Source organism: Melanerpes formicivorus, unplaced genomic scaffold (genome assembly GCF_026170545.1).
Source record: "Melanerpes formicivorus ecotype bairdi unplaced genomic scaffold, bMelFor1.0.p_v2 SCAF_10, whole genome shotgun sequence".
Taxonomy (NCBI): Eukaryota; Metazoa; Chordata; class Aves; order Piciformes; family Picidae; genus Melanerpes; species Melanerpes formicivorus.
Window position 1 is genome coordinate 4,663,496 of NW_027142362.1, and position 27,493 is coordinate 4,690,988.

Genomic DNA, 27,493 nt, shown 5'->3' on the forward strand with positions numbered 1-27,493 from the left:
TTCAAATAGTTCAGTAACACCCAAAGTAATATAAAACACAGGAATAAAGCCAAGAAACAGTAATGAACAGTAGGTGCTAAGATGCCTACAGAGACCATTGTGCAAGAATGGTTAATGCCTTGCAGAAATTTATGAAGAACTTGTGAAAGCTGTGTGCTGGCATAATTTTGGCATTAAAACAAAAATAGATTGAAAAGGGGGGGGGGGGGAGGGGGAAAGAGAACAATGTAACATTAAACCCAGGCAAAAATCTCTTGGTGTCACAGGTAACTTATTGTGAAACAAGAGCTAAAACCTGGGAGAATCTATCTGCAGTAGAAATTACAGCAAGAACATTAGAAACATTCAGAGGGAAGTCTAAAAGCCTTCTGCAGAGCATCACGTGTTTTGATTTATCTCAAAGTTTCCTCCTTCTCTTAACACTTCCAATTTGACAGAGGCATTTTAAGGTTGTATAATAGTGTGTTTTACCACGGGTTCTGCATAATGAAGTAATCACCCTATTACAGGTGCATTAGCAAGAGAAGCAAGTGACACAAAGGAACTCTGTAGCATGAGGAACTAGTGCACAAGGACAATCTTTTCTTGGAGAACACAGAACTTTGGCATGAAATAAAGAAATGAAAGAGAGAGGTTAAAAATAAAAAAGAAAGAAAAGAGAAAATTCATCAAGAGGGGGAAAAAGAAATGAAAGAGAAAAAGAAAGGAGAAAATAAATGAAAAGGGAAAAAATAAAGGAGAGAGAGAAAGAAAGAAAAGAGAAGCTAAATGAAAAGGGGAAAAGATATGAGAGAGGGAAAAAAAAGAAAATAAATGAGAAGGGGAAAAAGATATGAGAGAGAGAAAAAAAGAAATGAGAAACTAAATGAAAAGGGGAGAAAGATATGAGAGAGTAAAAGAAAACAGAAACTAAATGAAAAGGGAAAAAAGATAGGAGAAAGAGAAAAAGAAAGGAAAGAGAAAATAAACAGGGAAAAAAGAAATGAGGGAAAAAGACAAGAAAAAATAGATGCAAAGGGAAAAATATGAGAGAGAAAAAGAGAAAGGAAAGAAAAAAAGGGAAAAAAAAGATAGAGAGAAAAATAAAGAGAAAATGAAGAGGGAAAAAGAAATGAGAGAAAAAGAAAGAAAAGAGAAAATACATGAAAAGGGAAAGAGAGAAAAGCAAAGCAATTTGCTTTGCCAGCCCTCCCCAAGGTGTTGCATTTATCAGGGCATAATCCCTTCAGACATCTGGATGTGACTATGTTTTACAGTGTGGCACTACTGGTGTGCCACAGACATGTTGAGCAACCTTGCCCTGAAGTCAGCCAAGAAAGGAGCAGGTCATGGTCGATGTGCTGCTTAATTCCCATATGGATGAATTAAGTGGAGCGCCTCCCTCCTCCTTGGGCACAGGGATGAACTGCTTCATGAACAGGGCTAGGACCCACTAGCCCTGGAGGTGAGTAACCCTCCTTAGGACTCCTTGCAGAGCTTAGGTCTTTTCTGCTCCATGAGCTCCTGGGAAGCTGTGAGAAGAAGGCTGATCTCAGGGAAGGAAACCTCTGAACACCTCGCTCCCCAAAGCAGTGAGAGCTAGAGTTCTGTGCAGGCAGTGTTTCTGCTTCCTTCTGTTGGAACAACTCTCTGGGCTCTGCCACCAAGCTTCTTAGGTATTGGCTAAGTGAATTTCCCACCACAGGGTGATATTTCCCACCATGAAAAGTGAAGGACAAAGAATCTGAGCTTGGTGAGGGATGCAGTGGGGCAGGTGTTAATTAGTATTTGTGAAGAAATCTGTGATCCTGTGATGAAAGGTGTTATGTTAGTGCAATTTATTGCATTAAATATAGTAAGATTCCTTGGCACAGATGATTTCCACCATGTTATTCACCAAGTTATTTTGGCTAGGGATCAGCTCATGCCAAGCTGTTACATCTCAACACCTTCAGTGTTTTGAAGACATTCAGATGGAAGTTTGGGATTTGCCAGTCTCTGCTTTGAAGCAGTTTAGCCCCATAGAGCCTAGTACAAATCCTTTGAGAAGAAACCCTGACCTTCAGTGCACTGGACCAAAGTCCTGTACAAAAGCATTGGTAGAAGGTGGCTTTGAGATGCTACCTCTGCCCAGTCACCTGCACAAGCTGGCATCCACTGTGAAGGGTATGTGCTCTGCACACCCAGCAGCGGTCTAGGGTGCTATTGAAAAGGACCCTGCAGGTTATCACCCCCAACTGCAAACCAGGATGAGAAAAATCATACCTTCAGGTCACTGCAGGCCATGAGAAAAGCCACTCATCTGGTCACAGCTGACCAGGCAGAGGGACATTTTTGTGACTGCTTGCTATATTCCCTGCTACAGAACCCACAACTGCTGCTTTGGGCTGATGCGTTCGAGTTTGGCTTGGGTTTGGGCACCAGAAGGAATGAAAATGGCTGGTGCTTGGGTAAATGGGGTGCCAGCCATTAGAGGGCTGCACAGGAGCCAGCAGGAAGGACTCATCTCTGAGGTTGGGAACAAGATCAAGAACTTGTTGGACCACGTGTCTTGCTCTGGGAGGCCCCTTGGCTGCCCTGTGTACAGTTTGAGGGCTATGTGATCCCACACAGCTGCGAACGCCTTTCTTGCAGGATTAAAGAGGTCATGCAGGACACTACCCAAGCCTCAGGGTCCTCTTCTCTGAGTCTTTAAATAGCCCCTCTCCTTTCTATCTCTCCTTGGAGTTTCCTGACTTGCCCAGACCTATCTGATTCCTCAGCAGAGGAAACCCAGATTAGGCTAAAGAAATGCACTTATTGTTGACCACAGAGCATGGTGACACCTGCAGTGGTGCTGAGGATGTTTGGATGGGTGTTTTGGGAGCAGGGGCAATAGGACCATAACTTCTTGGGACCCTTCTAATGCTGGATAGTGGTAGCACTGCAACAAGGTTCTTCTGTAATGCAGGCATTTGGGCTGTAATCACTTCAATTTGAATACTCCCTATTCTGAGGCTGCCTAGTGACATTTCAGAGATCCCTCAACCCCTTTTCCCCTCTCAGAAATAACACTTTTTCCCCCCCTAAACTGCCATGTATCCAATTCTTTGGATAATAACCTTCCAAGGAGAAGAAATCACAGTTAGCCGGCTGGATATTGAGGCTGAGGATGGGAGCACACAGAAAAGAAGCTCTCCAGGGTATTTTGCTCTCTTATTTAAGTGTGAATTTTTAGCTCCACTTAAATTAGAAAAAACAATTTGCTCTGACAAGGCACAGAACATAAGGCACCAAACCTGGCTTCACAGTTATTGTAAAGCTGGATAATCAGCTGTGGGAAGAAGATCTCCAGCTGGCAAGTCCACAATGCCAGTGCCCAACAGTTGGGGCTGGTATGCACCTCTGCCTCACCAGCAGCAGAATGTCAGGTGGGGGGGTGGGGTGGGGTGGGGGTGAGCCTCTGATTTAAGCATTAAAACAGTTATTAGCAGCCCAATAGTTTCTAGAGGTCTCAGGAATGAGTGAGAACTAATGCTGCTCAGCTCCTACCCTAGTCTTGATTTTAGCTGGTGTGCATTTGCACCAGGATTTCTCTTCAGCAGGCTCGGAGTGCAGGGTGTGAAATCTTACTTGCAGATGCAAGACTCATTACACAGACAGTTAGCTTCTGACTGCTGCTATTTGTGTAAGCAAACTTACTAAGGGCAAGAGAAGAAAGGAGGATATATCCTGAACCCGTCAAACCCTGATTCCCTATTTAGAAACAGGCTATTTAGAAGCAAGCAAGCAACCAACCAGCTCCTGGAACTGGACATCCTAATCCTTGGTCTCCCTAAAAAACCCCAAACAACCAGGTGTGGAAGTTTGTTAGCCAAGTGCAGCTAAAGCTTTCCTTTCCAACCAGGCTGGGTTATGCAGTGCGTGGTTTTGGGTTTGTTTTCCTGAGCAGTCAGTTATGAGGCTGCCCTCCAAAACTAATTTAACAGGAGTATGGGTAGAAATCATGTTCTGCATTGTCTTGCAGGAATGACTTCTTTAATTTTGTATTGATTATTTTGTGTGTGTGAGTGGAATAACTGCTTCATATTTCTTTCCCCAAATCAAATATTTATTAGCAAATATCGTGCCGCACAAATTAATCCTCTTGGATTTCTTTCTTCCTGGGCGGCCTCCTTCCTTTCCTTCCTTTCCTTCCTTTCCTTCCTTTCCTTCCTTTCCTTCCTTTCCTTCCTTTCCTTCCTTTCCTTCCTTTCCTTCCTTTCCTTCCTTTCCTTCCTTTCCTTCCTTTCCTTCCTTTCCTTCCTTTCCTTCCTTTCCTTCCTTTCCTTCCTTTCCTTCCTTTCCTTCCCTCCGTTCCCTCCCTTCCCTCCCTTCCCTCCCCCCCCTTCCTCCCTTCCTTTTCTTCTTTAGCATCAATATTTAGACTCACAGCAAACCCTCCCAGTAGTTTGCATGTCTCATCTGAAGAAATACCTGCCCGTGGGCAAAAGACATGAAGGCCCAAGAGCTATATACAAGACTGGGTTTATGGGAAGTCTCCACATGGTGGTTTCAGGCTATGCCTTTAAAATTTAGTTACAGCTTTTGAGCAGAAAAGTCAAAAAAGATGAATCAGTCATCATTGGGGGTAAAAAGGAAAACAAAGGATTATTCTAAACGAATTCATTGGATAAATGTACCATAACAATTCTCTCTCTCCTGATCTCTGCTGTCTTGCTTCGCTCATGCTTTGGCTGGCCTTGGCTGAGCTGTTTAGTTAAGTCTAACCCCTGCTCTCTCTCTGCTCCTGTCCTCTCTTGGGACTGAGAGGTAAAGGGGGGCAGTGGAACAGCGTCCCTGGTCTCTGAGCAGGGGGATTTTGGTGCTGTTTGCTAATTGTAACTATCTGTATAATATTGTAAATCCTGCATGTTTTGTACACATTCATTGCACTCCATTGTAGAGTGCAGTTCCTGCTTGTAAATACAGCCTCCATTTGCTTCTAACTGAGTTGATCTGGCAAAGTTAATGCTGGGGGGAAACTTCAAGCCAGCGCACTTCATTTTAAGCCAGGGCTAAAAGGGGAGCTGCATGGATAGCTGCTGTTCTTCAGGTGGGGCCAGAGATAATCCCACCTGTGCTGGGTCCTCAGCTCTTGCATAAAACCTCCCAGGAGACTTCCCTGACCAAACAAGATTACTGTTACTGAGGCTTAGTTGCAATTTTATAATCTTCTCTGGAGTAAATAACAGCTTGTCTTGGCATTTTCCCAGGAGCAGGACAAGGAGGCAGAAATTCCTTCCCTGCTTAATCGTGGGTCAGCAAAATAACCTGAGCTGCCAGTCAGGAGGGTCTTGGGCTCAAGCTGTTGTCCTCCAAACCCAAAGGCACCAGCTAAGCACTTGTATATGATGTATCAATGGCTGTGTGCTGGGGTATACTTTTTTGTTTATTCCTGGCTCTCTCTGCCTCCTGCTGTTTATCTGTGAGGAGCTTCAGCCAAGCTAACTACAGCTCCAGAGTTTCAGGGATTAATTTCCAAAAAAAGCTCAGAGAGGAACTATCAGCTGGGGAGCTGATTAAACGCATCTGAACTCAGCCCTGTGATACTCTTGGCTGGGTGAGAAAGACAGCAGGCTTTGCTGAAGGGAGGCTAAGAAGGGGGGGGCTCTGGCCAAAGAGTACAGCCACGCTTGATATTTTAAGTGATGGGTTTTGCTGCCTTAGCCTTTGTCCAGCTGCAAGCCCTGAAAAGCAGCTCCAGGCTCTTGCTAATAGGTAACAATTTGGCTCTCGCTTTAAATGCTTTCAGCGAAGCCCTGCAGGAGGGTGGTGGTTTTGTAATCTAACTGGAGCCTCTGGGAACTTTGCGCTGCTCTCATAGCACCCATTTACCATGAATGCATCTTCATTAGCCTGTGAGCAGGGGGGATGTTCGCATCTAACATCCCTAAGTGCTGGCAGGAAGGGAAAATATTTAGCATGAGAAATTTTACATCCCTCCTTGCTTGGGGTTTGTTCTTGAGCCATCAAACACATCTTTCAATAAAAATAACTAATGTGTTTATTTTAACCAGAGCTGGGTAAGTAATTTGCATTAAAGAAATTACTCTATTCATCTTTTTTAGATCAGGCACAGGTTGTGATTTTCTCATTTCTACTTACTGTTCACCAAAAGATTTACTGAATGTTTCTTATGAATGAATTCATTGGTAATTCATCTGCAAACACTTTGCTATAAGTATTAATTTAAACAATTGCTGCTAGTAGAATTCAGTGTCCCAGTGTCTTTGATGACTTTGAAAATCTCAAGCTAATTAGTCAAGATCAGAGTTGTTTCAACAGGCAACAACAGCAAGACAACAGCAACTTTAGGGTTGGTTTCCCTCCCACCTTCCCTGCATTGTCTTACTGCTACAAGCTGGAGCTGTGTTCTTCTGCAGCATTCTCTATTACTCAGTGGTGCCACAAAAGTTTGTGGGGAATATGTTAGAATTTGTAATGGCATCAGAGTTTCATCCACTGGTTCAGCAAACACACAAGTCATCCAATTCCTTCACTTGGTGTGCTGGAGGAAGGGGAGCGATGGGGCACCAATGCAGGCAGGGGTTTGGAGTCAACATACCCACAGTAAACACTCAGGTAAAATATTTGGCAATATCAGCCAGCTCTAATTTACACATTCTAAAGGTTGATCTTTCCTGTCCCCTCAAGTCCTTTGTTTGCCCGAGCCCCTGGATAAAGCTCATGGAAAGTCAGAGGATATCTTATGTCATCACTATTTGTGTTAATGGCTTAGGAAACCCACAATCCAATCAGTTAAAATAAACAACCCGGTGTAATAGGAGCATAAATCAATGAAGACTTCATTACTGAAACCTTAATGTGTAATCCATCCACCTACAGAGGAAAGGGATACTGGGAGGCCGCAAGACAAAACCAGAGGACAGTCTGATTTAGGCAACTCTGATATTTGAAAAGGTGCTGAGAACAGTAACTCTTCCTGGAGTCACTAAATTTGCTGGATACTTGTCATTCTTGACAAGCCTGCCCCTGACTATTCAGTCCCTTTACTACAAAATGCCAAGGATCTCTCGGGAAGAGAGCTCTGATTGTGCTTTGCTTGCTCTGGGAGACTTGAGACAGTTCAGGACTGTGAAGTAGTGACCAAAGGCCTGAATTATCAAGATCAGCATATGGCCAAAATTCTCTGTGTGACCTAGGAGTAACAGGATGCAGAGCTGCTCTGACCCTGCTGCAGACTTTCAGCTCTGTGTGGTCCCTTGAGCCGGTAGTAAGATGAATCTGGACCCTTCTCCAAGGTGAGGATGGCAGTGCCTGCTGAACCCAGAATTACTGGATTTCATTAAAGCCACATATTCTGTTTTTCTTGGCTCTGAAAGGAGCAGTAATCCTACCACCCTGAACCTTTCCATTTCAGCACGGTTCATAAAAGGGCTGAACTTTTATGTTCAGCGCAGAGATCTCTGCTCGTTGAGTTAATACAGTAATGAATAGACACAGCAGGCTCCTGCTCTGGGCATGGGCCAGCTCTGAGATGGGAAGGAGACATGTGGATTTTAGCTGACAGCAAAAGCAAGGTGAGTCTTTAGAGAGGCAGCAGTGCTCACAGACCCTCATCCCCTGAGTCCCTTGCTTCAGAAGTGATTCTCTGTTTGCTCCAATCTCTCATCCTCACCTGAATCCTCTTTCTTCCTTCCCCTGACCACATTTTGTTCTTTTGTCTCACTCCCCTGCTGATACTCCTGTCCCTGTTGCTCACTTATACCAGCATGGAATGTGTATTGAGCAGTTAAAGTTTGGTAGCAGTGGGGACTGACCAAAAATGGATATGATGGGAGTTCTGGTTCTCAGAGATTTGGAATTTGGTTTTGGTAATAATTATGATGAAAGAATAATTAACTCTAAGAATATCTGATGTTAAGGATACAGAAGTGAGGAAACACCGGCACTGATGTAGTTCATGTGTGCAGAAGGTGGCACATACAAATTGCCAAAACAGAAGAAGGTTGGAAGGGACCTCCAGGGATCATGGGGTCCAACCCCCCTGCCAAAGCAGAACCAGCTGGGGGCAGGTCACACAGGAATGCATCCAGGTGGGTTTGGAAAGTGTCCAGAGAAGGAGACACTACAACATCTCTGCCACCCTCACCATACAGAAGTGTCTCCTCATGCTGAGGTGGAAACTCCCGTGGTCCAGCTTGTACCTGTTGTTCCTTGTCCTATCACTGGGCACCACCAAAAAGAGCCTGGCAGCTTCATCCTGACACCCACCCCTCAGATATTTTTAGATGTTGAAGGGAGCTGCCAAACATCCTGTGGGAATTGTGAGATGGAGGTGGAAACTTGATCCTCCAGGTTGACAGGCACCTGCTCTGACTGGGAGGATTGACCATTTTCCTGCTTCTTTCCCATGTCTCACTCAATGCATAACCCTCCCCCCACCCCCAACTATAAGAAAGGAGGAGGAGGTGTGATACACAGCTCCCTAACGAGCTACACAATCCTCAGCACTATGAAAGCTTGTGCTCTGACTTCAGCAGGGATCTACTGGGGGGGGTGGGGGTGGGGGTGGAAATAGGCACTAATAGCCATTATTACAGATCTGAATTCAATTTCCCTAATATTCTTTCTAGAGTTTCTTTTTCTTTGCTGGGTGTTACTCCTCAGTTCCTTATCCTAAATATTCAGCTGCATGATGTGAAACATATCAGAGAATGGTTGAATAAATTTGGCTGGTAAAATGATCTCATCTAGCCAGAATACAAACAAGTGGGCAAAGTTTCTGAAGCAGTTCAGCATTCTGCAATGGAGGAGCCATGAGATATTATCCTATTCTAATAATTTAATGGCAGGTAAAGTGGTTCTGTTAGGAGCTTCTGTGATCCTGAGGATCTTCAGGAGCAAGGAAACTTGTGCTTGCTTGTGTTGTATCTGTCTAAAAAATTAAGAAACCTAGAAGTTAACCCAGTTCCCTCATACAGGAGCACAGACTGGTGAATAATTCTTTGGTCTCAGCAGTGAAGTCTGGTTGTGGGAAGATTAAAGAAGGGGTCTAGCGTACCACAGAGATGGATGGTAGACACTATGTGCTTCCTTCTCAAGCACAGTTTGTCTTACTTCATCCAATGCAAAGCTTAAAGTGAACGTAAAGCAGAATGTGGCAGGTTAAAGTGTGGTGACTAAACCCAGGTTTAGGGCATGTTTCTGTTCCCCAAATTCCAGGCTTCCATGTGGTTGTAGATGCAAAGCTGCAAAAGCCTGCAAGAAGGATGCAGAGGGTCTGTCTCTAAAGGTCTGCAGAGACAGGATGAGGGGCAAAGGCTTCAAACTAGAGAAGAGCAGATGTAGATTGGATGTTAGGAGGAAACTCTTCACCATGAGAGTGGTGAAACACCAGAACAGGTTGCCCAGGGTGGTAGTTGAGGCCCCATCCTTGGACACAATCAAGGTCAGGCTTGACAGGGCTCTGAGCAACCTGATCTAGTGGATGATGTCCCTGCTTTCTTCAGGGGGTTTGGACTAGATGACCTTTAGAGGTCCTTTCCAACCCAAACTGTTCTATGACTCTGTGAAAGACAGAGGAATTTTCTTGTAAATGAGATGACTATAATTTAAAGCTATTCTTCTATGACTGCCAGTAATAAGGGGTGCTGTCATGGAAAACCATTGCACAGTTACCACTTCAGTGTGACAGAAAATGTCCTCATCTTTGAGGTAGCCAGACCAAGCCAAAAGAGAGAGATGTAATTTAGGATTGAGATGTAAAATCTGCAGAGATGCTACTGTCTGTTAAATATTGTGTAGTGTGATGAGGATGTCTGTCAGAGGCTTTAAAAAATATGTTAGCAGTATGGTTCCACATATTCACTGGCCAGATGGCACCAAAGGTACTCAGTATCCAAACAAGGATTTCAGTGCCTCTGGGCCACATGATGGACTGCAGCTCTCTGTGGCATGGTGTTCCTTGTTCTAAACTGACCCCTAAATTTGGTGTGTTTCCATTTCAGAGCTCCTGTGACAAGGATGTCATCCTGAATATCCTTGGTGTCCTCACTGACTTGCTCTCTCTGGGTAAGGAAACAAAGCCCTGGGGCAATGCATGGGAGCTAGGGCCAGGTAGGGAGTCCTCAAGTAGGCTGGGGAATTCATACCTTCCTAAACCTGACTAGGTGTTTGCAGGGTGAGCAATAACGTGGCTTGTGTCTGTAGATCAACAGTCCTTCTCCCTGTGTTTGGAAAACGGAGCTTTTCCAGTAAGTTAAAGAAAAAATAAAGAAAAAGGGAGGAGAAAGACAAGAGAGAGGAAAAAAAAAAACCATGTCCATTTCTTCCCCTTGTTTAAAAGATGCCTCTGAATTTCAAAGCACTTCATAATCTCTGGCAGGCAACCAGAATGCCTCCTGCATCCCCAACTCCTTGAGGCCCCGCCACAGACGTCACCTCTCCAGCTGGGCTTCTCTTTTGAAGCACTGCATTGTCATTCCTCAGCTAGATGAAGGATTGACAACCTGGAGGACAGGAGGTACTGTAAGCCCTCCAGGAACTGAACATGTGGCTTTCTCCAGCCACGGAGCCTGAAGTCGCTGCTGAAGTTGCCCACAGATCAATATTTGTTGACACAGCAGGGCTCCCATGATTAGAATGTGGTTTCTTTGGAGACCTAGATTTGTTTCAAAGCTGTCTCTGAAGCTTCCCTAGGATTCCTTCTCATTTGGCAGAAGCCCATTGCTTGTTTATTTTCCAGTATCTAAGAAAAGATCACTAAGCCTTCTGCTCCTTTGAAACCTGTTGATGTCTCTGCCTCTTCCTCTCTACCACATTTCAATGCACAACTAAAACCTCCTGCAGTATGTGGGTTGGTGAAGATAATGACTGCTGGAGGAAGAGGCAGCAGAGTGCATAGTTTCACATTGCAGCCAATAGCCATGTCTCCAGGCCACCTGAGATCCAAGATGAGTTCTGCAAATGTCTTGGGTTTTGTAGCAATACAACTGTACTCCATGCAGGGTGAGGGTCTGTGGTAGCTGTGGCTCAGGGAAGGGATCACAGAATCCAGAAACATTCAGGTTGGAAGAGACCCTCAGGATCGCCATGTCCAACCCAGAACCCTACTCTCCAAGGCTCACCTCTAAACCATATCCCCAAGCACCACTTCCAAACCACCTTAAACACATCCAGGGTTGGTGACTCAACCACCTCCCTGGACAGCACATTCCAATGCCTGACCACTCTTGCTGGGAAAAAATGTTTCCTAATGTCCAGTCTAAACCTACCCAGTCGTAGCTTGAGGCCATTCCCTCTTGTTCTATCATGAATAGACCAGCACCAGCCTCTCTACACTGTCCTTTCAGGTAGTTGCAGAGAGCAATGAGGTCTCCCCTCAGCCTCCTCTTTTCCAAACTAAATAGCTCCAGATCCTTCCATCCCTCTTCATGTTCTGAGCAGAGTCTCTCCTCTCTTTCCCAGGGACTGGCCGGAGAATCCAGTATGTGATCAGCAAAGGGGGCAGCGAGGCTCTGCTGCAGGCTCTCACCATTGCTGCCCAGGCCAAGCCCCCTGACCACAGCACCCTCCTGCCCCTGCTTCGGCTGCTGGCCAGGGTTGGCCAACGAGGTACTGCTCAGTGTGGGGGGGAAATTCTTGGGTTGGGAGAGTCAAAACTAATAGGAAGCCGCTGCAATAATCAGCCCAGGGATATGCCTGATAGACAGCTGAGAGTTTCTGTGTGGAGTGTGTTCATGTCTGTGGTTTGGCCAGATAGAGATTCTGCAGCAAGGCAGGGAAGGTGTGCATGCACTTAGAGCTGCTTCTGAAACAGGTCTCATCCTTGCACTTGGCCTTCTTGAAGTTCACTTCTTATGTTTGTTCAGGTCCCTTTGGAAGACATCCCCTCCCTCAGGTGGCAGCTGCACCACTCAGCTTGGTGTCACCTGCAAACTTGCTGAGAGTGCCCTTGATGCCACTGTTTATGTCATTGATGAGGACACTAAATGGCATTGATCCAGTATGGACCCCTGAGGGACAGCACTTATCACTCCATGTTGACATCAAGTCCTGGATCAGGGCAATCCACAATACAGGCTTGGGGATAAAGTGATTGAGAACAACCCTATGGAGAAGGGCTTGGGGGTACTGGGAGATGAAAAGCTGGACATGAGCAGGCAATACATGTCTGCAACCCAGGAGGCCAACCATATCCTGGGCTGGATCCAAAGCAGCATGACAGGCAGGTCAAGGGAGGTGGTTCTGCTTCTCTGCACCATTCCAGCAAGACCCCACCTGCAGTGCTGTGTCTAGCTCTGGAGTCCTCAGGAGAAGAAAGGCAGGGACCTGTTGGAGCTGGTTCAGAGAAGGGTCACAAAAGTGACTGAAGAACTGGAACACCTCTCCTATGAAAAGAGTTGAGAGTTGTTCAGCCTTGAGAAGAGAAGGTTCTTGGCAGACCTTACTGAGGTCTTTCGGTACTTGAAAGTGACAGTGAAGATGGGGACAATCTTTTTAGATGCGTCAGGACAGGGGGTGATGATTTTAAACTGAAAGAGGGGAGATTTAGGCTAGATAGAAGGCAGAAATTGTTCACAATGAGGGTAGTGAAACACTGGCACAGGTTTCCCAGAGCAGTGGTAGATGCCCCAGCCCTGAAAACATTCCAGGTGAGGCTGGATGGGGCTCTGAGCAACCTGATCTAGCTAAAGATGTCCCAGCTCCCTTCAAAGGGATTGGACAGGGTGACCTTTAAAAATTCCTTCCAAACTAAGCCACTCTATGATTCTGTGATTTATAAGGGATGACATTCACCTGTTTCCTGCGAGAATAGTGCTGATCTGACTCATGGATACATTTGAAAGCCTTTGTTCTGTGGCCTTGAGTTACAAGATTTGGTGCAAATACATTTATCAGCACTGCTGCAGAGCCCTGGTCTTTGTAATAGCTTGGCTCTTGCTTGCTTTGCACAGATAGGAAGTTTGGGCTGAAAGTGCAGAAGTCAGAAGCAACTGATATAATACTGAGCTTGGCAAGAAGAAACTTGGGCCACCACCTGCACCTCATCCATTGCCTCTGGGTCCTGAGGGTTTGTGCTTCTAATGGTAAGCATCTGGCTTTTTCTCTTTTCTTCTTTGTGACAGCCTCCAGAGCTGATCTTTTGGGGGGTCATTTCAGCACAAAGAAACATCATTCCTGATTCAGGCCAGCGCCTGCATGCACTGTTAATATACAGCATTAGGCCCAAAGGCCAGGGTGACCACAGGAGGAGGTCATTCCCCAAGGGATCCATCCAGCCTTTACAGTGAATGTCATGTGTGGGCTGTGGGAACAAACACATTCACAGCACAGGTCTCCTATTCTGGAATATAGCCAGGCAAGCCCTTTGCTTCAGACTTAGGTACCTAAGCATCCCTGCAGTTCCCACTGACATAACAGCCAGATATCTCTCTATTGTTGATTGTATTGATCCTCAGAACAGCTCCATGAGGAAGGAAAATACAGGTGGAGAAACACAGGGAGAGAAATCATTTACTTATTCATGGCCCCTCAGGAAGTACATATTAGATCCTGATCCAAGGTTTTCTTGCTCGACAGTGCCCTCATATTAAATGATTCAAACAGTGGGATTTTCACTGCCCTCTCCCAGGATCATTGCAGATCCATACACTCTTTCTCTGCTAGAGAGGACTAAGTTGCCAGCATAAACTTGCCTTTGCTCATCCTAACCCTTTCCTGTCCTTCCTCACTTCCCTCTCCTGGTGGATAATTCTTGATGGTCATTCTGTCTGCAGTGTGCTATATGCATCCTAAGATTTAGCACTCTTGGTGCCCAGCCCTGCAGGTCCCTTCTATCTGTACAGGAGCTAGCTTCATGCAATGAGCTTTCTCAGGCAAGCAGCCAAGCTTCAACATTCAACCCCTCTCCCTGTGATAAGCTGCATTTGAAAGGCTGAGTGGGACTGAAAATGCAGCCAAGGCCAGAAGCTGAAACGTGCCTTTATTTGGGTTTCACAGCTGTGCAGTGACTCTGTGCTGCCTCCCACCCAAAACGATGGGTTACACATTTCCCTGCTCCCTGCTTCAGTGCACCTGCACCTCCATTCAGCTGCAGCGTTTGCAGAGGTTTTAGGAAGCACACCACAGCCTGGGCTCCTTTCTGTTCATGTCAGACCCCAGAACCCCACCTCTGTGGCTTTGCTGGAGCATTCCCCAGATGTGCTTCCTCCTTCCAAGAGCAACTTGGACTTTGTGGGCTCTGTGGCCCAGCCGGACAGCTGCCGTGAGGTTAGGTGAAGGCCTGTGTGGATGTGGCACCAAACCAGGAGATTACATGCTCCCAGCCCTAAAAAATCATTTCTATGGAGTGGAACTAAAGAGGATCCAGAAGCACATAAACCTCTGAGAGTGCTTGGGAATGAAAGCAGAAAAGATGAGCCTTTGTCACAATCTCATGCACCAGTTCTTTGCTCTGGGTCGTTCCCTTCACAATCTCTGCCACCGCTTGTGCGTGGCAGCCCACGCCTCACCCCGGGGAAGGATGAGTTCAAGCAGCCTTGTACACCACCCTGTCTCTAATGAATTACCAGCTAGTGTGAAAGTAGCTGGCAAGTCTTGCAAAGCTTTCCATCACAGGACAAATTGGCAGGGACAGGGGTAGGATGCAGGAGATGATGGGTCCTCTGGCAGCTCCCTGAGAACCACTGGAAGGTATTTATAAAATAACCAAACTCCAGCAGTGGGCAAGCAGCCAGGCCTCCCTCTGCCTGCTGTTGATTAATTGATCCTTTCACCCTGTTTGCTTGCATTTAATATTTCAGGGCTGTGTTTGTCCCTTCTCTTCACAGAGATCCTGTCTCCTGATGGGGAGGTCTGGCTAAACACCCAGTTTATGCATAGGGCATTTTTGAAATGGATTGCATGATCTGGCTGTAAAAGTTCCCACTGCTTTAGGGAGTGAGGAATTAAAGATAAACTTGGCATAGCTGAAGTTAAGCTGCATTCAGAAGCACCCCTGCCCCTAAAACAGGGGCAGGCGGATGTTGGTCTCTTCTGCCAGCCAGCCAGTACCAGAACAAGAGGTCACAGTCTCAGGCTGCACCAGGGGAGGTTTAGGTTGGATATTAGGAAGAAGTTCTATGCAGAGAGAGTGATTGCCCATTGGCATGGGCTGCCTGGGGAGGTGGTGGAGTCACCATCATTGGAGGTGTTCAGGAGGAGACTTGATGGGGTGCTTGGTGCCATGGGTTAGTTGTTTAGGTGGGTTGGATTGGTTGATGGGTTGGACGCGATGATCTTGAAGGTCTCTTCCAACCTGGTCTGGTCTATTCTATTCTATTCTTTCTATTCTATTCTATTCTAAAAAGCACTCCCATAGTGACAAATAACAGCACAGAAAGAAAACTCTGACCTCCATGCACCTGTGAAATAAACTGTCCTCATGGAATTGCCCTTGGGAAATGTGGAATGAAATTAAGCCCTGTCATTTTGCTTGGAGATGACCCTCTTTAGCTGTGTTTTGTCCTCTGGAGAGTACAATACTTACAGAAAAAGGGGCTTTGGGGAACTCAGAGAAGAACTGCAGGACTGTTTTTGTGTCCACAGACAGCTTTGTGCTTCAGATTCTGTGGTTATAAAATGACCTGTGAAGTCCAGTTGGGAGACCAGAGAAATCTGCTCATAGCCCCAGGGGCAGCCACTCTCTTCCCTGCATCAACTCTATAAACACAGTGCTGCAGACCTCCTGCCTCAGATCTGATTGCTTTTTCTCTTTGTTGGCTTAGTTACCACAGGAGCTACCCTTGGCATCAATGGAGCCATGGAGCTGCTTTTCAAAGTCATCAGCCCCTACAGCAAGAGACACGTCAGGACGGTCAGGTAGGCAGCAGCCCCAGGGGAGCTCATCTTTCCAGGCCAGTATGAAAGAAATAAAATCTTGGTTCCACTTGAAGAGGCAATGAAATCAGAAATGGATGCACGATTTCCACTCATTGCAAATATCTGCAGGGTTTTTTAAGAGGCAGAAATAGTTCCCTGAGGGACATGGTAATGCTATGATTCATCAGATGATTCATGCTAGTGGCCTTTTATTTCTAGTGTACCCTATACTGCAATGGCAGCTTGATTGAGAGGTATTGTCCTTCAGTTCCCAGTCAGAACTGCCTTTTGAGGAGCATCTATCGGCAGCAGACAAACTGCTCCCATCTACCCCTTAGCAAGAACCTCCTGACACCACTGGTCCTGGAGCAGGTACAGCGGAGCGGTGGCAGTGCTGCTTCATCCTCCTTTTGCAGACAGTTGTGACCAGGTCATGATGATATTTTTGAAGTGTGACAGTTCTTGCTACTATGAATCTGGGTCTGTTTTCAATCCCATGCCAAATATTTCAGATAGCTTTTTTCTGAAGACAGCAAGTCCATTTTACACCTCCATCTCAATGCTGAACTTCACTCCCCAAGCTGTCCTTTCTGAACCCTTTGTCAGGTGCCTTTCAAGGCAAGATTTGCAATGTGGAAAATGTCCACAGGGGGACATAAAACATTTCTGTTGCTTGCTCATTACAAGAGGAGGAAGAATTTACTGCTGTGAGCTGTGTCCACACAATCATATTTGCTTAAGCAACACTGCCAGGGTGGTTGAACGTTGGAACAGGCTGCCCAGGGATGTGGTGGAGTCACCATCCTTGGAGGTGTTCAAAAAATGTGCAGACATGGCATTTGGGGAGGTGGTTTAATGAGCATGGTGGTGGTGGGTTGATGGTTGGATCACAGGACATTAGGTTATGGAAGGGATGTACGAGGATCATCGAGTCCAACCCTCCTGCCAGAGCAGGACCAGAGAATCCAGCACAGGTCACACAGGAACGCATCCAGATGGGGCTGGAAAGTCTCCAGAGAAGGAGACTCCACCACCTCTCTGGGGAGCCTGCTGCAGGGCTCTGTGACCCTCACAGTGAAGAAGTTCCTTCTCATGTCGAGGTGGAACCTCCTGTGCTGTAGTTTCTATCCATTGCCCCTTGTCCTATCACAGGGTGCAACTGAGCAGAGCCTGTTGGACTTGATGACCTTACAGGTGTTTTCCACCCTTAATGATTCTATAAGACACGCAGTGCTTTGGGGAGCACAGAGTCCCTACTTGTCCACACACACCTTAGCTTGGACATGGCAACATTCAGTCAGCTTTGGCTTCTGCACAGACCTGACATGGGTGCAGATCATGGCTGGTGATTGCTGTGGAAGTGGCTTTAGGCTAAGTACGGCGTGTAGGTGGGAAATGGGTGGACAGACATGGCACTATAGGTTGACCACAACTTGTTTAGCTGTGCTTAAAGTGGGTGCCAGTCATTGTGGACTGGTAAATAATGTCCGCTCTGCTGTAAACGTCAAAGGCTGGTGCCAGTTCTTGCAGTTACACAACGCATGGCATGGGTAGGAATGCGAAATGATTTCCATCAGCCGCAAGTTATGGACCTGCACACTGACTCATGGGACTGTTGGCTAAATGCAGCATCCTTCCAGCTCTGCTAGGATGTCTAGGGCTATAAAAAAAACCAGCTCTGAGCAGTTTGCTTTGCTAAATCAGATTCTGAGTGGGCCCAGCAGACACCCAGCTTCCTGCAGGTGCCTCGTTAATGGTAACCAGCTCAACGTTGCCTGCATTTTTGGCTTTCTAGCATAGTGCTAAGTACCTGGAGTTGCTTCACAGCTTCAGTTCTCTCTTAGCCAGGGCACCTGTGATTCCTCTACAGGGTCTGTCCAAAAGTATTGTCCTAGGATGTTTCCTACATAATGGATTGGAAATAATCCAACTGAGAGAATATCAGCACTAGGATGTTATTCCTAGGATACCTGAGCACCCTCCAAGATTCTCCCTCACATGATAAGTTCGGTCATTAAAACTCAGAGACCCTGGAGAACTGCTTTCTGCTTGACAGGGGTGCCCAGGGTTATTCAGACAGAGAGATGGTCTTGACTTCTGAAGCAACCAGAAGTGCCTGATGGATCCATGTCCTGTGCTTAAGTCAGTAAGCAAATTCCATTCACTTCTCTAGTTTGCTTCCTATGGAAACCTCGGCTGTGATCAGCCTGGTGCTAGTTCTACTGCTGTGATAGCCTTGCTGGACAGGATCTGTGCATGATGGAAGTTGAGCCTGTAGCTGTTAAGCAACAGGACTGGCTGCATAAAGGACTTCAATTTTGTGCAAAGCTGCCCTTTTGAAAAATTTTATTTTCCATTCACTTTTTTCCTCTGAGTAATGTGGAAATGTTGGTGTCTGACACACATTTCCAGCCTGGCTTTTTGCTGAGATTCATTTGGAGATGCAGCTTGTGCTGCTGAGGGTGGTAATGTAGGCTGTGAAGTAGACTAGAATACTCCCTTTTAAGCAGAAAGGGTAAGAAATAGCCTTCAGAGAAACGCACTGCTTTTGATTTCAATTATTCCAGATTGTCAGCCTGCCACATTTGTGCTTCTCTTACTTTTATCTGACGTGCAAGAATTGTTTTGAACTCTTCTGTGAGCTGCTGTTTCCACTTGGGACACGCACACACCTCCCCACCAGAAAATGGAAGCACAAAATTTCCCTCAGCAGATTTCAACTTTTATTGCTAATGAGGCATTCTGTTTATTGCTAAAAAGCCTGGGCTTATTTTCCCTTTGCAGAAAACATACACATTAATTGTTGTCTGCTTGAGCTTCTGCATTGCTAGCTCAGTTTCCTACTATTTTTCCTTCTTTTTCCCCTAAAAGATTTGTACTCTTCTTAAAACTTATTTGTCAGTGTGTAAATGGAGGTTAAAATCTTCCCTGGGACCTAGCTCACAGAAAAAGGTGATTTGGCTCCCACCTACACCTGGTTTAATGAACAAGAACCATAAATCAGCTGAAGCCTGGTAGCCACCGGGCTGGCCTGCCTAGGGCTCAGAGCTGCTTGTTTCATTTAATAACAAGGAGCAGCTGAGAAGGTCAGTGGCTCACTGGAGACAGCCTGTTTTACATCAGAAGCAGCACACAAACCTGTTTTGGTTTAAAAATCATTTGTAACCTATTTAAAGGCACTAGTTTCGCTTCAGCAGGGATTGGACTTGCTCGCAGTCTCTGTGGAAATGTTGCTCTCGCTGGGGAAAGCAGCTTCAAGAGATGGTGACAAGAATGCAGGTCCCCAGGAGCCCAGACTGTAGGGTGAGTTACAGCTCTTCATTCCCAGCATTGGTGAATGCCTGGGATAGTGATGGTCTGCAAATGCCAGGCATCTTTCCAGTTCATCAGAAGATGGAGGTGGGTACATGTGAAAGTGTCCTTGTATGGGTTTGAGCCGTCCCAGTTAAAAATTTGTGGGGTGAATGGGGGAAGAAGCTTCTGGATGAGTTTTCTGAGATGAGTACAAAGAACAAAAAGGAGTCATGTGCTTTGTCTAGCCCAGCATGTGCTCTTGATCATCTGACGCTGCTGTGGCTCTACTGAAATCTGGAGTAGGTTATTTTGGTGTAGTTAGTTGGTCCCCAAAACATCTGCTTCATTTTGGTGGTCAGTATGGAACTTGAAGAGAGCACTGCTCTGCAACCTGCCTATAGGGGAATGTCCTCCCAGCCAGTCTCCAGTCCTCCCTTTGCCTTTGCTCTAGATATCTCCTCTCCACTTCATAATTATGTGCCACCATGATTTGCCTTGCTGCTGGGAAGGAACAGCTGGCAACTGTGGGGGCTGGGATTATTCTTGTTCTTTGATCAGCTGCCAGGAATGCAGCATTGAAAATGCACCACATCTCTTGTGGATCCACCCGTATTGTCCTGTCTTGTCCTGGGCAGCAGCAGCACCAAGGTCACTTTAAGAATCTGCCCTGGAGAGTGCACTATGAGAGCTATTTATTTAGCCAGCTAAGATGTGGAAACAAGATACATAGTTCTATTTATTTTTCCCAGTGCTAAAGCTCTGGGTTATTTAGAAATAGTCTCCCATGCTCCAATTGACCTTCTCTGGGTGCATGCCAAGTATCTCTGATTCCCCTGGGACTGTGACTCATGGACTTTATTGGTCTTAGTTAGGCATTTGAAGTCTTCAGGTTGCTGGTGCCATAACTGTGTGGAGCTCTCCACAACTACCAATGTCTGAAGGAAAAGCCAGGCGAAAAAAATGTGAAACTTGCTGAGGTGTAGAGAAATCTTGAGCTAAGCACTGTGAAATCCAAGCACGATGGAGGCTCTAGGCTGTCTTGACCACCTCTCATGATGCTGTGCTGCAGAGAAAGTTTTCTGACACCTTTTATAGGGGCAGTTTAAAATAAAGCCAGATGATGTTCTGGTTTTCTGAGTTCTGTTTGTGTCAGTGGCTGGGATATCTGACACGAGCGTGCGTGGGATGCTCAAATCTTCACTCCATCAACACCTTCTCTAATGCAGCATCCCTGATGTCCCACGCAGTGCAGTGACCCCTGCTCCTCTCACCTTCCACCTTGTTTATTCCTCATATCTTCTATCCCTCTCCTACTTTTCATCATCCCTTTCACTACCCTTGCTCATTTTCCCAACTTAACTGTTTTGAGAGATCCTTGGATATGTTGTGGGCAGCTGGATGTGGAATGTGGCAGTGGCAGATGTTTGTTCTCTGGCCAACCAGCAGCTGGGTCTCGTTTGCCAAGTAGCCAAGCATCAGATATCTTCCCAAGGCTTCTAGCATGTCAGGCCAATGGCTTTGGAGGCTGTTTGTTGTTTGTGGTTACGTGTTGTTGTGCAAGACTCCTCAGGTTAGAGAATTTGGCCAGGGAGGTGGTGGAAGCCTCATCCCTGGAAGTTTTTAAGGCCAGGCTGGATGTGGCTCTGAGCAACCTGATGTAGTGTGAGGTGTCCCTGCCCAAGGCAGGGGAGTTGGAACTGGATGATCCTTGAGGTCCTTTTCCACCCTAACAATTCTATGATTCTATAATCTCTTCAAGGTAGTCATCAAAGTGACTTAAACTAGCAAACTGATTCTTTCAGGTGGGGAGGATCTGTGTTTTGGGGGATGGCAAAAGATGGTGTGACTTGTGCCTGAGTCCTTCCTTCAGTCAAATTGCTTTTTGCTGTTGGTAGGTGTTGGCAGGCAGTCTGACTTCTGCAGTTTGACTGAAATCAATTTAGAGAGTCTTTCCAAATGTCTTTGTTTCTCAAAGCTCTTTGTGAGCACATCTATTTACCAGACAGAGCAGAGCTGCCTAATGGGAAGTGTCTGCATAAAACTCATGCAAGAGATTGCATCAAGAATGAATATGTGTCAGAATTAAGCTGTTTCTGTGAATATTCACAAAACTTGGCTGCCTTCATTGGGCTGTTCCAGGAAAGTTTGACTACTTAATTAAAAGTGGAAAGTGAATAAAAGAGGTCTGGGAACGGTGCCAAATTAATTCACTAGAAAATGTGATATGCAGAAATTATCTGCCTTTGCCATGTCCAGCATTGCCCACTTCTGACACTTGATCACCAGTCTTCTTATGTTTGGTGCTTGCTGAATGGCCCCAGCTCTTCAAACACTTGTCAAGTAATCTCCTTTTCCATTAAAGGGAGGAAATCCTCTCATGTAACTCTCTCCCATCTGGGGTGGATATCTGGACTCTTCACATGCTAACAGAAAGAGAGGCAAGTTCACTTGTGTCAAATGTCTGCTTCTAGAAACTTGAGGTTGCTTGAAAGTGGTTTTTTTTCTCTCTGCTGAGTAGAGGATGAGTCTGGAGTGGGTGAGTTGAAAGTAGCCTGATGGGCATTTAAGATTGGGTCAGGGAGGTGACTGTTGAGAGAGATTTGGATAAATGCAGTTCTCTCCAGCAAGTGCCAGGGCTCAAAATCCAGGGGTAAATGGCAGCACCACACATGTCTGTCTTATCTTTGGTGATGTGAGCTCAGGGGTGATTTGAGGTGGAGAGTGACTTCTGAATCTGAAACGTGCAAGAACAACAATGACACTGTTGCTATGGTCGGGAAGTGATTCCTGTATCACATACTTCTCTCACAATGTAAGCTGAGGAAAATATTTTACTGGAGTACTGAAAGCAGAGCTCATGCAAGTGAAGAAAAGAATGTCCAGGTGATCAAGAGAGCAGTCCAAGTCTGAAGGGTCTGCAGTAGGCATTGTGATGATTTGACCAAAAAGAATACGAAAGCCCTGGAAACAGTGGTAGTGTAAGGTAAGAGGCTGCCTATGGCTTAGAACTAAACTTAGGATATAGGAATATTTATTACTTTTGTTTTCCATAAAACCTGTTTTGTTTGCCTACAACTGAGATGGTTTCCTCATCTTGGAACTGGTGCTTTTGATGCAAGATAAAATGTAAGTGTTGAGCCCGTGGTGTTGAAAAGTGACCGAGCTACCATATCGACAAATGCTTGTGAAAGTAATCTCCTGTGACCTTAACAACAGAAGAAACCAAACAGCAGTGGGCTGTGTCTCTTTTAGACTCAGAGGAGATGTGTAGCAAGGGTGACCTGAATGCTAGAATTATCTCCTCTGTTAAGAATGATGGAGAGATGTGTGGAAGAGAGCCAACTGCAAAGCCATCCAGGACCCAGAGCAGGCAGTTAGTTTCCCAAGCTTTTAATCCTGGATAACTTCTTGCTAGTAGGCCACCATAAATATTTGTTGCAGTCCCATCACCTGGATAGTCCTAAATTTTCAGCTGCCCTCTGTTTAAGCAGAAGAATGTGTTGCACAGCCTTAGCCACCACCAACATGGTGATTAGTTTCTCTGCAAGTTGATATTGGTAGCTGCTGTGGCTGGCTCTGAGGAATGCTCTACGTACAGCTTTATCCCTTTGTTTATTTGGCAGTGGTTCCTGATAGGAGATCAAAAGCAAATCATCCTTAATTCCTCTTGTTAGTCTGTGTATTGCCATTAATTGTGTTGAGCAGTTTTGGATCTTTAATTGGAAAGCCATACATGATTCTATTGGAATGTGGTCAGAACTCATCAATGCTCAGTGCCTGCTTGTTCTCAAATTGCTGTTTGGTTCATTTGATCTCTGCAGAAAATTCACAGGAGGAGCTGAAATATTTCTTCTGAGCTATGCCATGACTAAATGACATGTTTCCCATCTGGCCTTGATCTACATGGGATTTGCCTAGAATTCCTGCTAAATAAAACTGATTAATAATCTTCTGAATGAGATGATGCCAAGCTGGGGCAGAGAAGGTTCCATGTGAACATAAGGAAAAACTTTTTGACTGTGAGGGTGACAGAGCCCTGGAGCAGGCTGCTCAGAGAGCTTGGAAACACTCAAAACCCACCTGGATGTGCTCCTGTCTGACGTGCTCCAGGTGGCCCTGCTCTAGCAGGGGGGTTGGACTGGATGATCTTTTGAGGTCCCTTCCAACCCCTGTGATTCTGTGAAAAGGAGGGAAAGGGTTGTCTTTGCAATGCCTGTTCATACCAAATGTCTTTCCAACTTGACTAAACCAGCAGGTAACAGAGGGCAGAGATGGGTGCATCCCTGAGATAAGTGAATAAACCCTGGTGTTCAAACTTCATGCAATGAGCCATTGCAACAGCAGACATTATCTTGGAGCCAAAGGTGCCCCAGTTTTATGCAGTTCCTTCTTCTCTGTTCTTTTCTCTATTTTTTTTCTGCTCTGTGTGGTTTCTCTCAAAGAACAACCCTGTTGTAATATTAATAATAAGTTCTAAAAAAAACCAACCCTCTCTCATTTCATACTGCTGGTTTCTCAGTGCTGCTTTGCAGAGTAAACAGAGTTGCATTGCAGAGCTGAGGCTCCGGTGGCATTGTACCGTTAATAGCGGCAGATGAGGGAAACTGACAAATTAAGAGGTAGAGGCAAGGGGGAAAAGAGATGCTTTCAGATGAGACTTTCAAATAGATGAAGAATTGATGAGGCAGAGAAGAAGCCCCTCCACCCACACCAAGGATGCTCCAGATGGTTGGGCAAACGTCTTGCATCCAGAAACCCTGGCGCCATCTCTTGGTAGCCTCTGGTATGGCAAGATTGAGCGCAGCCTCCTCGGGGTGTCAAAAACCTGGACAAAGAGCACCACAGAAAGCAAAATCCATTTTCAGCTGTGCCTCGATGTGTCATGGGAAGGGAGGAACTGGTCTGTAAATGGGTTCACTTAGTGAGGCTTATTTTCAAAGAGATATTTGCTTTTTCCCCCCTTTCTTCTAGGTTTAGCTTGTGTTTCACATCCACTTCAGGTAGAAGTAAGAGTTTGGAAAAGAAGTGATGCTTTCAGCTGAAGGCCTTCCTTTGCTTGTGCATCATTTCTTCTCTCTAAGTGAGCTAGTGGGGTTATATTTGGAAAGATGGAATGAGGGCAAGCTGCTGCTGTTTTCAAGCTCTTGACTTTTTGCACCCAGTGGCTATGGCAGATGTGGTTTATGGCTGACCTCACATGAGGGCTTTGGGTCTGTCTCTACTGCAGGCAACTCTGTGCTTGTTGGGTGGGAGATTGTCTCTGTCCTAGCTTTAATTTACCTCATTCTACTAGCAACTGCTAAGGCTCACAGCAGGGCCTCTGGTGAGGGCTACCCAAGCTTCTTAGGACATATTATCCAGTCTGGGAATATTATTCATGTTGCCATTTCTGTCTCACTGTTGGTCTTTGTGCTAACTAGATTCAAGCTAGCACTTGGGTGCCTCATTCCTTTGCAGTCACATTGCCTCTTAGAAGCTCTCTGATGTGTATCGCTCATAGCTGGGGAAATCACTGTCACTCTCATCCAGATGGGAGGTGGGACTTGATTTCATACATCAGTTACATCTCAGAGTGTTTCCAGAGCTAACTGAATTGTTAATGTTAACAATGCTTCCTTGTAGCTGAGTATGACAGTCCTACAGGATAGGTCAAGGCTGGTGTGGACTGGTTCTGTTCTGCATTGTGTGAATGGCACAGAAGGATCAGAGTGGAATAAAATCAAGGTTTTTGAAGGGGGAAAAAAACCAAACAGAGCTAGGAGGATTATAAAGTATTTTGCAATCTAGGAAGCAATGAAGGGCTTGGGATATCTTCTGGAAGTGGACAGGTGGTCTGAGAGCTGTGGAGTAGGCAAACTGCTCCTGGAGGTGCAGTGGTGGAAGGGGTATAAAAGTAAAGAAGGCAAAAAACCCCTAAGGATAGAAAATATCTCTCATGTCTTAAGTGCTAATTTGAGGCTGTGTTGCTGTGGGCAAGCCACTTGATCAGACTTCTCATATGCTCAGTGTGTTCACTTAAAACCATGCCTTTGTAAAGATAGTGAAGGGGACAGTCAGTTGTCTGAAGCATTCAGTGAGGACAGGGAGGGGAGAGAAAAGCAGGAGTGAATTTGTGAAAGGTTTTATGCTTGAGCAGGATGCACTAGAAGTGGGCTGTGGAGTGAATGCAGAGCTGGCAGCATGAGGAGAGGGCTGCCCAGTGTGGTTTTGTGACCTTGTAAATATGTTTGAGGTGGACATGAAGGGGCTAAGGCTGTCAAAAATTATTAGCCAGACAGCACTGGGGACTGGGGCTGGAGGGAAGGGATCTCTAAGGAAAAACTGAGTTTACTCCTAGAGGTGGTGAACAGGTGCCCACCCAGCCCTGTTTGCATCCATTTTCCTGTGTCAAGGATACAAATAATCCCTTCTGAGAAGTCAATGATGTAGGTAATGACAAGAATGTCTAGGAGAGGCCAGAAAGTGAGGAGGTAAAGCTGAGGGCACTCACTTGTGTGGCAGCGCACATGAGAGCCCAGGAATTTCCTCTGCTTTGCCTTTCACTTGATTTATTGCCATGTCTCCTCCCACACCCAAGCCTCTTATCCTTATGAAGGGGGTAGAAAGTAGCTGTCAAATTCTCCCCACAAAAGCTTTCAGTCCAAAGGTAGATAAGGAAAATCGGATGGGAACAAGACTGAAAGGAAGCCTCAGTGCACAGCTCCTACAGCAACAGTTGTGGAAAAGGCTGGCTCCAAGCAGGTGCTGTCCATGAGGAAAACAACCATAAGAGTTTCCTGGGGTTGCTGTGGCTTTTTTCCAGCTCCACCAGTGCTGGCAGATGAAGTGTAAGCCAGTCTCTGGAACTATCAGTGGTTTTAAAGCACAGCAGTGATTAGACCTGCCCTGAGCAGAGTTATATCACACAGTGTCAAAGCCCTTAGCAACAGCCTTTCTACACCAGGATTCCCTGTTCTGATAGCCCTGCTGGAGCTGCACCAGCTGCAGCAGCAGCAGGGGAGCTTGGTTTAGCAATACAGAAGCAACACAGCTAACTCATTTCCAGTGGGCAGGAGGGAGAGAGATCCAAAATCTTCATGGCCTTTCAGGCTCTTTTGGGTAGTTATCAAACACTGGTTATAGAGAATGGAGGAGAAATCATAAATACCAGAGTATTTAGCAAGCACAGGTGGGATGAGTTTGTCTTAGGGTGAGAAGGTTTTGTAATAGCAGTGCTACAGATGCAGTGCAGATCTCTGGCTTGCTACCATTGGCAGGGCTCTTCTTGGTCTCTTTATCTGCAGGACAACACTTGGAATGGCAGCAATGCCAGTAAAATCTGTAAATAAACCTGGAGCTGAGCTGCTCTGGGATGTGTTCAGAGACAGGGCTTGGAAAACCTGAAAACTTGAGGAAGTGGCTGGTGAGGAAGAGCAGGGCTGCTGACTCCTAATATGGCTGCAGCTCCGGGGTTGGGAGTGGAAACTCTCCCTGGAGTGTAACCCTTGAGAAAGGTCATGGCTCAGAGGCCAAGCTTTTACTGTCAGCCTGCTGCAGAGCAGACAAGAGAAAAATCACCTCTCATCTGTGACACATCTAGTCCAGGTGTCTCTCTCCTCTGCTGTTTGAAATGGGTGTAACTGGGGCCTTTTGGGGACCGCAGGAGAGGCATTGCTGCGGCAGCACAGCTCGCGCTCTCTGCTCAACAGCTTCATTTCCTGCTTGTTTTCCACTGTCATTTGAAACCCACACTTCAATATTTGTGTGTGTTTTATCCAGCTTGCACCATCTTCCAGATTTTTCTGTGCAGGAAGGGGAAAAAAAAAAACAAACAGCAAGGGCACATGGAAGAACCATCCTGCTAATGATCAGAAGATTTTACTGCGCTCTTTAATTATTTATCCTCATCGCTTCAGTCTTATATTTACAGCTCAAGTTTTACCAGCCTTGGCTTTGATATGGTCTGTTTCCAAATGCCACAGTTTGGCTTGATTATATCAGATGGAATTTTTCCAATGAAAGGAGGGGGTTGGAATGTACTAAGCTTTATTACTTGGGCTTCTGCTTCACAAAGCCCTTGCAGTTATGCCAGTGTGGCACTGCAGCTTTCAAATAGCAAATATCAGGAGAATTTGAGTATTTGCTGCATTTTGGCTTTTTACAGGCTTTGCCTTCCTCCCAAATCCTCTAGCTAAATGTTGTGAAGATCAGGCACCAGTGCTAGGGTGTGACCAGATCGGGCACTGGTGCTAGGATGTGACCAGGTTATTGCTTAATAAGGAATTACGGATGAGTAACTGAAGGAGATCATTAGCTTATGGGTGGCTGGCTCAGCTGCAACAGCCAGGTGATGGCTTTCAACCAGTCTTGCAGGCTTGGTGGTGCAGTGACCTGT

At 45.9% G+C, this 27,493-nt stretch overlaps 1 protein-coding gene across 1 annotated transcript in view; it reads left to right on the plus strand.

Moving 5' to 3' along the window:
* Positions 1–27,493, plus strand: part of AGBL1 (AGBL carboxypeptidase 1) — a 336,406-nt gene that overhangs the window by 14,781 nt on the left and 294,132 nt on the right. Inside the window, exons 2-5 of the mRNA XM_068143395.1 lie at positions 9,972–10,035; positions 11,431–11,577; positions 12,921–13,052; positions 15,732–15,825. Of these exons, the coding sequence (XP_067999496.1) occupies positions 9,972–10,035; positions 11,431–11,577; positions 12,921–13,052; positions 15,732–15,825 (437 nt within the window). The remainder of the gene's footprint in view (positions 1–9,971; positions 10,036–11,430; positions 11,578–12,920; positions 13,053–15,731; positions 15,826–27,493) is intronic.